The following is a 12,416-nucleotide window of genomic DNA, read 5'->3' on the forward strand; positions in this document are numbered from 1 at the left end:
GTAGCCGATATTATTCGCGTTCCAAAGCAACTATGTAAAGAAGCGGATGATGAGATTGTCTGTTTATTTTGAACTCGATGATGCCAGTCCGGTAACGTCATTGTAATAAAAATCATGGTCTGTCTGACTGTCACTGGCTGCATTCTCACTCCCGAGTCATTGCAGAGCAGAATTCCAAACAGTTGCTCCAGAATAAATTAATTTGTTGTGAAGAGTCAGATGGTTTATAAAAGCATTACTGTGGCTGAAATAATTTTGGAGTAGTGGAAAAATTCTACGCAGAGGATGACAGCGTTTTTTAAAGATCATTTCTTTGTCATTTGGTGTTAATTTGATGACGAATAAACGGGATGATGGAGGTCATTAGTACACATGTATGACTATGAGTCCACACAGACTCCCGGTGAGGCGATTTTCTTTGGCCTTTGATCTTCATAATGGTGAATTCTCTGAACATCTCCTCTCCCTCCATAACACCCACACAGTCGTGTAGGTGTAGTGCCAGGCCTTTGTTCCCAGCCCAGGCAGCAGGCAGGTTGGGCAGGATTCTGAAGTAGCTCGTTGTTTCTGCCTGAGCCAACTGGAGCTCTGCCAAGCACAGCAGGAGTTTCTACTCTCCTCTGTTTGATATTTACTTTACCGCCTTTACAGGAGAACTAGTACGAGACCAGACAGACGCACTGACACAAACCTGTGTCAGTGATAAAAAGGCCTGTGTGTGCACAGGCCTCTCTTTTTACCCCACCTTTGCTAAACTACAGTCTACACCTGGGCCCTTGGGCAGGTTTTGTTCTGGTTCCCACTACAGGGCTGATAAAGCTGCTGGGAGAGAGGCCCAGACAGAGCAAGTGACACATTGTCTTGTGTTTGTGTGTACGACTTGTGTGTTTGCAATGTGCGCGTCCTGTATTGAGGGATCAGCCTGAGAGAGGGATGAGAATGAAATCAGGGATCTAAAGGGTGTCAAAGTATTGGCAGAGGAATGCAGGAAAAGATGTAACATATTTGGCATAAGTTACGACTCCTGTGGGGATAATGAGGGAATGGCGTGAGAGCTTGTGTTTACCTGAGGAAGAAGCCTCAGGTTAAAACTAAACATACATGCAACTTCTCACTCTCGCCTTTTTAACTATATATTTCTCTCATGCAAGGTGATGCGAGATAATTACCAGAGTCTTTGTTAATTAGCAGGATGTAGCATCCCACTCCCAAAAGCCTTTCTTTACCTCCTCTTTGTTTAGGACTTAAACTATGTTGACCAAGTTAGGCATGGCACACAGAACAGCTGAGTAATTAAAACGTTATCGAGGTTAACTGAAAAACTGCTTGCCAAGAGAACAAACAAGCAAAGACAATTTGCATGCAACATCACAGCAGTAATAAATACTTTAATCAAATAAATAATTTTACACCGCAACCTGAAACATCCTCACCAATTAAATAATATTCTCGTGTGTCCACAGGACATCGTCAGAAACTTGAGGACCCTCCAAAGACTGGTCTCTTCTCAGACCGCCTTAGTGAGCTGGAGAGGATGAGAGTGAGGGTGGCCGTTCCTACTCAAGGCCCCCGGCCAACTCTCAACACAGGGGCCAACTCCTTCAACCTGCAGGGACAGACACAGATAACAGGTGAGCCCCTGAATCTTAACTATTATGTCAGACCCAGAAAAGGTAAGATTATGCTTCATCCAGCCTTGTGAAGTGTCGTAGAGCAGGATCGTTCTATGCTGTAGATGGTCTTGACCACTATCCCCCCCACCATTAAAAACTGCCTGTGGGATTACATAATTAGGGGTCACCAGATTAAAATACAATCTTTTTGCCACACAGACTTTCAGGCTAGCATCAAAACTGTATTTCGGAGTCATTTATCAGATGTGTCATAGCACCAAATAATATCAATATCTTATTTCCTTAACTAAACAATGGAACCATTTTCCTCCAGAACTTCTCCAGAATGAAAATGATTTTAGGCTTTACGTATTGGGTTTCATTTCATTTGTGAAATTATGTTTTTATGGCCTGCTTCCAGTGACACAAGGAATTTAAAAATGGCTGGGAGATCATTCATCATATATCAAGTTACGTTATTATTGTATTATGATATGCAGTGAAGTCAGTTGGCGAAGTGAGCTTTTTCAAGGAAACTAATTGAGAAGTGACAAAATGAGTCATTACAATTTCAGTTTTACATGTGTTTTGTCTGATGTGATTTATTACTATTATTAACTACTGCTATTGAACATCAATTTAATTATTTCATATTTAATTATACATATTGTTTTTCAATGATGCCAGAAAATATTCTTTTTATTTATTTATTTTAGACCAATTGCCCAGCCTTACATTTTATGTTCGCATTCAATGATGAGATATTTCGTGGATTCACTGATTTAAACACGTGCAAAGAAAATCAAAAGACAACATTCACTGAAGAAGTAGGAACATACAATATGAACCCACACATTTTCTTTAAAAAAAAAGACACACAGAGACAAAGCAATATTTACTGTATGTAATATCAAACCCCATCTACTTGCACATTGTGCTGGGACCCCATAACGTCCAGTGCAGCATGTTACATTGCCTCTGAGATCGTCTGTCTTCCTCTCCTCCGTCACTCTATCAATCTACATCCAAGAAGGTAACAGCATCTCTCACGGTCGGGGATGGCCGCTACCTGATCGCCCACACCTGTGGAGGCGCGTCACAGGTCGTCATTTAGCTCTTAGTTACTCTCTGGCATGGCTTTGTAGTGTTACTTAGTGGATCATTTGAGGGATGGTTGAACAGCGGCTAGCAGAGAGTATTATTCACTGGATCCCACATTAATTGCATGTGAGCAAGGTGCTTCTCAGGTGTAAATATTCTAAAGGTGAAGCTTAAACTTAATATCAAGGTGCAGCTTTGATGAGAACACTTTTCTGTGTCCGACACCTCCACAGCTCTGTCGCATGAACCCAAGAACCAGATCACCACCACACACGTTCCAAATGGGTTTTTGAATAGATTTTCAAATCAAAGTTATTTTACACTATTCATTATATAAAACCAGATTGATATTACTGTTTTTATACAATTGAACTGGTAATGAGGTCTGCACGGTCATGTTTGCATTCTTGCCATGCACCACTTGGAGTGGCTGCTAGACTTTATCCCTTCACTATTTTAGCTGTTTCAACCTTTCATCCATTAGTTCTTTTAGCTAACTAATTTAACCATTTAGCAGCGGCGGAAGAAGTATTTCCACTACAAATAAATGCATTCAAACCTGCATTCAAAACTTACTTAGGTAAAAGAACAAGAGTATCAGCATCAAAATGTACTTGAAGTATCGAAAGTAAAAGTATTTGTTATGTAGAATGGCCCCACTTGATTGTTATATATATTCCAAATATATTGTTATATTATTATTTTTATGCATTTATGTAGGCAGTTAATTTTATCAAGGTGGGGCTAATTTTAACTACTTAATACACTGTTGAGGTTTCATTAAAAAATGTCTAATCACAATAAATATCATGTTTTTCATGTTAAATCTCAACCTGAAAAGTAACTAAAGCTGGCAGCTAAATGTAGTGGAGTAAAATATACAATATTTGCCTCAAATGTAGTGAAGTACAAGCATATATCTACATGAAATGGAAATACTCAAAAACCTTAAAGTTGTGTTTAAGTACAGTACTTGAGTAAATGTCCTTCATCACATCCCACCACTGCCATTTGTCTAGTAGTAGCCTACTTTCACCATTAGTTTATTTATCTATTTCAACCATTGTTTATTACTATTTAAATTATGATTCATTATTTTTAGCTAGCTAACTATCTAACTATCTTTCTGCTCGCTTCTAAACTCTCAATTCCAGCAAATAGTGTTAAAAAATACAGCTAACTCAATATGTTGTTCATTACTGTTATTTCTAATTAGTTCAACAAGTCTACAATCTTTCTACAAGCCTGGTTGGTAACTGCCCTGGTTGGGAATCACCGAATTAGACATTGTAAATCACTATTTGTTCACAAATTTCATCATAACACATAAAAATAGCTTGCATACAATGCAATAGCGACCGACTTTCATGTTTACAATAGTGTTGCAAAACAGACACAGTGGGTGTGTGTGTGTGTGTGTGTGTGTGTGTGTGTGTGTGTGTGTGTGTGTGTGTCTGTTTGTGTGTGTCTGTTTGTGTGTGTGTGTGTGTGTGTGTGTGTGTGTGTGTGTGTGTGTGTGCACGCAGTGGTTATTTTCTTGGTTGTCTGCTGGTGTGTTTACACCCTGGGTGTGTGCCAGCAAGGCTCTCTGTGCCTCAGCTGCGAGCTCAGTGTTTTATAAGGCAAACAGGAAGATCTTCTCTTCGAAGGTAAACATTAGATGTGTCATTATGGAGGATGTTGCATAACGTGCCCAACTGATACTTACCTCTAAATCTAAGCACAGAGAAAAAGAGACACTGATAATGTCTTCAGTTGTTGTGAATGTTATTGTCAATTTGCTTCACATTAAACCAAAAAACAAAAGAACATTTGAACCAGCTGATGGGCCAGTGGTAATTATTCTTTCTTTCTTTCCCTGTTGTTTCTCTTTGTATGTCTTTCTGGGCTATTTTTCTCCTTCCTCCTTCTCCATCCCTCGCTTTCCTTCTCCCCATCAGACCCTCGTCAGTCCCAGTCCTCTCCTCCCTGGTCCTATGAACAGACGTACCCGTCCTACCTGAGTCCCATGGCGTCCCCCTCAGTCCACTCCACCACCCCCCTCTCCTCCAGCCGAGGCACGGGCCTGCCTGCCATCAGTGACGTGCCTAGACGATTGCCAGGTAGAAGCACTACTCTGCCTCTGTGTGAAACCACCCAGTCTCTATGTCCCATCAGGGCCGCATAAACTGCCACAAATAATCCAGATGACACATTTTTTTATGCAATTGACGGAGCAAGGGGAGAGAGAAAGACAGACGTGCACACACATCAGATCACACTCAAAAGCAGAAACATAAACAAAGACGACAAATCTATTCGCTACTATTTACCAGAGACTCAGTGAGCTGCAGTTAGCTCATTCTCAAATGAGCAGAATGAGCCATGTAGTCAGAGTCTCTCCAGAGAGTGGTTTGGATGGCGTGGATGACAGTGGAGGAAAAAAGCGATTGTTTCCGTTTTTTTCCTCACTCCAAGCCTTTGATCCCATAGGAGTATGGGTAATAACAGGCCGCGGGATAATAACAGGCTCATGACTGACAAATAAAGTGTCTTTATAGCAATATGCTACTCTCACAAGGCATTCTGGGTAATTGTGTGCTGTTTGCTCTAGCGGCAGCATCTGTGTTCCAATTTGTCTCTGTTTTTCCCCCAATGTGAAAGCTCCTTTAAACTCCCTACATGCCGCCAGACAAGTTTCTCCCCCGTACACCTGTTTGACTCACTGCCATGTGAGGGTTTTTTTCTACCCTACTTTTTTCCCTCTGTTTTCTTGTACAAACGTACTACACCCTCCTGTGTGTGAGTGTGTGTGTGTGTGTGTGTGTGTGTGTGTGTGCCCCGAGCAAGGGTGAGTGATTACGCGACGCAGCCGTGTGACTCTGCATTAGAAAGGGTTTAAAATCCAGCCAGCTGCCTTGTCAGCTTTGATTAGTTTGGTCTTTCCCTGCAGCTTTCATCTCGCGAGCGTCGGGCTTTGTTCTCAAAGTGACACACCGTGCATGTGCGAGCACACGCATCAACGCAGGCCCGAACCTCGCCTCCTGCCTTCACCCACTTGCACACCTCGAGCACTTAATGCCTTCTAAGTGATGTGACTAAGGCTCTCAGATCTCTGGAGATCATGTTGACACCTCGCCAGGCTGCTCTGTAACAGTATCCAGCCACACAACATACCGACAAGTACAAGCAGAAGCTGATATGGATGCTCCAGTGCAAACACCGCACCATCCCGCCCGCCTCTGAATACACACCTACACACCATCAAGCTCATGTGTGACACAAGCAAAAGTTCATCAGTCAAGTAATATTAATTCGGAAGTGACTCTGTAGAGTTTGTGAAAATCCGTCCAAATATTTAGACATTGTTCCGCTCTGGTTTCATTTAAACTAATAAAGTTCGATCTGGCTCATCATCACAAGGCTCCTTTGAGCACTAAAATAGGTCCAAATGTTAAAAGCAGGAGTCAGGAGTTTATTGAACAGCGCCGGTCACGTCTGAGATCACACTGCTCCTCCACAGCGGAGACAATCACCTACTATTTCTATTAGAATCAAACGGATCTTGTGGAAAGAGGAAGTTTAAAGGCCTTAATTGGCAGCATATGCTATCTGACGCTAGCGACAAACCCGGCTTCGCAATTCCTCCCTGCACATAAACACTGTGTCCCCCCCCCCTCCTCTTCTTCCCCGCCATCCCCTGTCCTCTCACAGCAGACATGGTGACACGGAAGACGCCTGGTGATTTATGATAAGAGCGCCATGGCTGGACTAAACCACTGAGAGGAGACGGGAGGGAGGGAGTGTGAGAGAGAGGGAGGGGGGGGGGGACCTCCTATTCTCCTTAAACTCTGCGCCCAGCGCGAAGCTCGCCGCAGCCAGTTAGTGGTTTTTGGGTATTTTTTAAGGGATGAAGCGAAGAGAGGAACGAAGGGTGAGATGGAGCGGCTCCTTCTCGGCTCTCTCTCTCGCTCGCCGGCGCGCGTGCACACAGGAACACACACGTACACACACACGCTGGAGCCGATGGGAGGCGAGGAGAGGAGCCACATCAGAGCTCAGCCCTGCCTCATTATGGATCTCATGGAAACTGTTTCTGCTCAAAGTGTTTCCACATGTGCAGCTCCTGATTCATCCCAACTGCTTTTTTATGTGCATACAGTATTCACACACATACGCACCCCCCCCCCCACCCACACACACACACCATTTCCACACACACATTTGCATGCATAAACAGTTATACAGATATACATGCGCCAACACACACACAGAAACATAAATATGCAGAGGCATAAACATATTAAAGCACATGCATGCGTGGGGGAGTTCTATCAAAACTCACGAGTCAAAGTGAAAAACATCAATAAACTTGATGTATATAACAATATTTATAGATTCCATAACTGTACCCACAAAATCCATTAGCCAAAGTGTTTTGTGAATTAGTAATACAGATATCTGGCTCAAAATCTTTGATTACATACAATCAGTTTACTACTGTTTAATTTCTCAGGGGACTTATTTGTTAAATTAAATTCCTCTGCGAGACAAAGTGCTAAATAGTTTAAGAGTCCAAAGCCACATTTCAAATCATCAAAAGTGACAAACTGGTATAAAGACGTGTTATTATTTCCTGTAGGATGATATCTGCTGTTGAATCCTAAAGAAATGTTTTTCTGTGTCTGCAGGTTCTTCTGACCTGAGTCCGTTCCCTGGTCAGTTTGAGCGGCAGTTCCCGGGCCTGTCCTCTCTCACAGAGAGCCGTTTCTCCAGCCCACGCATGCACTACCCGGCCACCTTCACCTACACTCCGCCCGTCACCTCCGCCATGTCGCTGGGCAGCGCCCACTACCACACCTACCTTCCCCCTCCTTACCCGGGCTCCACCCAGAGCCAGAGCGGACCCTTCCAGACCAGCAGCACTCCCTATCTCTACTACGGCGCGTCGTCCGGCTCCTACCAGTTCTCCATGGTTCCCGGCGGGGATCGCTCGCCCTCCCGCATGATCCCGCCTTGCACTAGCGCCTCCACGGGCACCTCCCTGGTCAACCCCAACCTGCCCAGCCAGACGGAGGGAGGGGTGGACGGCGACGGGAGCCACAGTAACTCCCCGACTGTTCTCAACCCCGGAGGCCGCATGGATGAAGCTGTCTGGAGGCCATATTGAAGAAAACCAACTGAGATTGGAAGTGATATCATGGTTTGAAAGCACAAAACCTTTTTTTATTGAAAAGGGGATTTTTGGGCTCTCATCAGCTGTCTCTACCTTTTACTTGGAAATTAAGGTTGAGATAAAAAATAAACAAAAGACCAGACTTGTTTGGACTTGTCTTCCTGGAATGTGTTTTGACCAAGGCACCACAAAGGGAGTCATTCTACAGCCAAAAGACAATTTTGGTTTACTAGGCCCAAGTGGATAAGACATTATTTCAGTTTTATTATAATCCACAAGCTAAGGGATGCTTCAACAATATTTGTAAAAGACTGCCTCTTTTGTATAGTGTTTGTATTTCAATAAGGCTTTTTGCAGAGCATGTTTTTGTACTACGACAATATCAAGATGCAAGTTAGGCACTGAGTAGCAAGTGATGAGAGTAACACATATGTTACCTTAAGTGGTATGGACAGAAAATTTGCTTTAAACCAATTAATTTAACTTGTATATTGTGGGTGAAACATTGATGTAGATTGAGGCGTTTTCTTAGTTTTAACTTATAAAGCCATAAATTATGTATTGTATTTGAAACTTGAGTCAAAGAAGTGTAATCTGAATATTTTTGATGCATCTATATGACTAAGTTAAAATGTTTTTTTTGATAGGTAATTTAAGAGCTTGAGAGGTTTAATTTTTATTTTTTTTGTAGCACCCAAAGATTTAAATCGTTTCGAATATGAAATGTAATTTCCAAAGAGTATTGCAACATGTTTCTTCTGGTGTAACTTTCAGTTTAACTGCTCCACGCGTTAAGAGCCCAACATCCTCGCTAGGCGTTGACACACATTTGGCTTGGAATTAAACCTTTGGTATTTATTGAGCAATAACTTGTATTGTGCCTCTTGGCAACATACCATGAAAAGAGAGCTTCAATGAGGAAAAATAATTATCCGTTGGGGAAATTCTGCTTGATTCCTTTAGTTCGTCTAGTCTGACATGCACACAGATACATATGTATTTTCTTGTCCAAATAAGAAATGGTACATTTACACACGAGCTGACATGTAGCCCAAAGATTGTGGCGGCACCACGCCTAGTGGCGCTCAGAGTGCACTCCAAAGCAGCAGGTCAGACTTTAAGGTTCAGTTATTTTACAATACATGAACTCCTCAGGACTGGACTAATCCCTGGATGATCTCAGATCCTTTTCAAATCCAGTCCGGCTGAATCGTCTGTCAAGCGAGAAAACATGCCAAGTCTATTACAGCTTTCATTTCATGTGCAGAAGATGGCTTTGAAAAAGTTTGTCTTAGTGTGTGACACACACGGGTACTTTTTGTTTCTTTTCTTTTTTCTCTTCCAGTCTCTGAGACTGGAAAGGAAATATCACAGTTAAAGACAAAAGAGACTGTGACATTCCTTCAGACATTTATTTATTTTCCTTTTTCTTTTTGCTTTTCTTGACAGATTTGTATCAACCTCACTTGCCGGTGTCACAATCTAAAATCATTCTGTGGCACCAGCATGAGGGGAGGTCTGATATTTTCCAATTTGAAGTTACTATGTAAAATTTAAAAAGAAGTGTTGGAGTTAAAGGAAAAAAGTGCAAAGGGAGGTGATTGGATGCAGCTGCTGGCAGCAAACTGGTAACCAAAAAATATGGGAGACTTGTGTATGTTTGTTTCATAAAGCACTTATTTCTTGTTTTATTTCTAGCAGCACTTGCGGCAGGCTGCCAGCAGGGCTCGTGGTTTTGGTGCTCGGTGCAGATATAACGCCACTGGAGACACACACACACACACACACACACACACACACACACACACACACTCAGAATGGATAACACTTGGCCAAACAAGCCATTTTGGAGTTGAATCTGATCTCACAAGGCAGTTGGTATTTGTTTGAAAAAAGCATATTTCTTGCTTCCATACAATATGATATTCAGTGCATGTAGGTAATATAATAACCCAATTTGAAAAAGCTGAGAAAAACATGGCCCTGTCCAAGGATCAGACTTCAAGCTTTTCATTGAAGGTTTGCACGCAGTGCCTCTTTCCAGTCTCTGCAGAGGATGTTCTGAACTCACTTAATGGAATTGAACATGTCACAGTACATTTCCCCGACTGCTTCAGCCCAAACGAAAAGTCTTTTTGCTGTTACAGTGTAACATAAGAAAGCAAATAAAAACCTTTTAGATTGTTGTGATTTTATAGCTTTTTTCCAATTACAAATTTATTCTATGTCTCCATAGTTACTATGCACATCTGAGTTTATTTAATCCGCTTCTTTCTTTCCAGACTTTGAACAGGAAATGGTCTTTTAAAAACTGTTTACACATCAATGCAGCACTGACATCCCATTTTGTCCTCATCTGCTTTTGTTTGTGTTGTGTTTTTTTTTCATTAGAAACCGAGGTTCATTTTTTTTCTTTCCTTTGGTTTAATGTTGCGTACAAACTGTCATCAGAAACCTTGTATTATTTAATGATCCACATGTATGATATCCAGGAACCATACCTTACCCTGCTCTTATGTAAACTTTACTTGTTATGTCTATTGTTATGCTTCTTCTCTCATGAACACTTGTCAGGAAACTGAATCTAATGGAGACTCCATTATATATTGCTGGTACGTTTCATAAACATCATCAAGTGATTTTTTTTTTTTTTTAAAGGGACAAACAGACCTGACAACAGTGAGTGAAATTGGCATTGTGATTGTACATTTTGTTTATTTTAAGAATAAAATAGGAATTTTGTAACTTAATTTCCCCTCTTAATTTCCTCTGTCCGAAACTACACTTTGTTTGATTTTAGAAGGCAATATGCATGTGAATAGAAATGATCTACCTCATCTTCTTACTGTTTAAATTGTTGTGTGTGCTGAATTTTCATTTGAATCACTCGTCCATTTAAAAATTACTTAATGAATGAAAAATGTGTATATATGAGCAGGAATTTGTGACATCACAACTATCCAGCCATGGTTTCATATTCAACTTATACAACTGTGATATGGAAACTTAAAGCCTCCACTGAGAATGAGCTTTCAGTAAAGTAGGAAAAACTTTTTGTACCTTTACATACTTAAAGATTTTATTTTTTACATTGAAGAAGGAGATAGCAAGGAGAAGGAGAAGCAAGTGAGAGAAAAAAACAGTTTTGTCTCCTGTGAGGGGAAAGAAATGTCAGGATTATTTTTACATGTACCTTATTTATTTTAAATCTGGGTACCAGATGAAAACAAAGTATATTTCAGGAGAAAAAAAAGAGTTTTGGCTGCTGAAAAAAATAGCTGTCTTTGTTGTTGTAATACTCATTTTGGCCACAAGAGGCTGAATTTCACCACTACCACATATCCAGTGTTTTAATTAGGGCTAAAAGAATTCATGTTATCTTCATTTTTAATTTCTCAGGGCACTGTAAACAGAAAGTCTTGTGGCAGAAATGAGTATAACAACAACAACAACAACAACAAACACTTTTCAAAAATCTGTCAGATTTTTAACTTAATTTATGGATTAAAATAAAAAAACAACTTATATTTATACAGAATGTTTTTGGGGTTTTTTGCCTCTCAGGGCTTCCATAAGGAGAAATTTGATTTAAGTTTTTTAATCAGGTTATTGAACTTTGGCACCCATGATTTAAAAAGCTTTTGTACATGTTTAGAGGTCATCCGCAGTATTTTCTGGATCTTTGGATTAGATTTCTCTGTCTGCTGATTCCCATGTAAATTTAAAGGGCCACCACTGAGCAGACTCTAATTCTCTAAGACCATTTAGCGGTGTCAACACTTGTTTAATCTTCTCCGAAACAGTTAATAAGCCAATCTCCAAACGTGTAGGAAGCACATTTAGCGGTGTCATCTCTGGTCTGCCGCTCCGTCTGCACCAACATTGTCTTTGGACGGGGACTTGAGGCGGGCTGGGGCCCCGGCACGCTCAGCCAGACTGCTACTACTGCCACTGCCACTGCCATGGCTTCATTTCAAAGGTACACTGGGAAACCAGAGAGATGGAGACAGGAACAGAGACAGGGAGACCCAGGGAAGCTGTTTTACATTATTCCAAGACATAATAGAGCCAATCTAAGTGTGCACACACACACGTACACATGCTGAAACAGAGAGAGAGAGAAGAGTAGGCAAGCTACACCATCCCATGTGTTTTTTTAAGGTTCAGATTGGGAACATTCTCGGGATTTCCCTGAATATAGATTGCATGGAAAAAGCTCCTGCTGGTTTCAGGTTCACATTTGCAGCGTTCTCAGCCATGTCTAGCAATTATAATAATGAACTCCGGAGGAGCAACGGGACCCAGACACCCAGAGAAATTAGCATAATGTCCTGCATGCACGGGAGAGACAGCAGGGCTGAGGCAGACTCATTTTAAGAGGGCTGGGTATGGAGTTTTTGTCCCTGTTGAGTTTGGTGGTTAAAGAACGATGCCAGCGATGATGTGCGCTTGATTTTTATACCAGCTCGTAAGTAGTCGAGCTGCAGCACAAAGACTCTCTTCCTTATGTTATGCAATCAACAGAGAGGAGCAGGAGTTTATGAGGA

The 12,416-nt window shown here is 41.5% G+C and overlaps 1 protein-coding gene across 1 annotated transcript in view; it reads left to right on the plus strand.

Annotated features, from left to right (window-relative positions):
• Positions 1–8,066, plus strand: part of runx2b (RUNX family transcription factor 2b) — a 39,913-nt gene extending 31,847 nt beyond the window's left edge. The window contains exons 6-8 of the mRNA XM_059356572.1: positions 1,464–1,631; positions 4,655–4,816; positions 7,385–8,066. Coding sequence (XP_059212555.1) covers positions 1,464–1,631; positions 4,655–4,816; positions 7,385–7,863 — 809 coding nt within the window. The 3' untranslated portion in view covers positions 7,864–8,066. The remainder of the gene's footprint in view (positions 1–1,463; positions 1,632–4,654; positions 4,817–7,384) is intronic.
• Positions 8,067–12,416: the final 4,350 nt, after the last annotated feature.

This window comes from Centropristis striata, chromosome 18 (genome assembly GCF_030273125.1).
Source record: "Centropristis striata isolate RG_2023a ecotype Rhode Island chromosome 18, C.striata_1.0, whole genome shotgun sequence".
NCBI lineage: Eukaryota > Metazoa > Chordata > Actinopteri > Perciformes > Serranidae > Centropristis > Centropristis striata.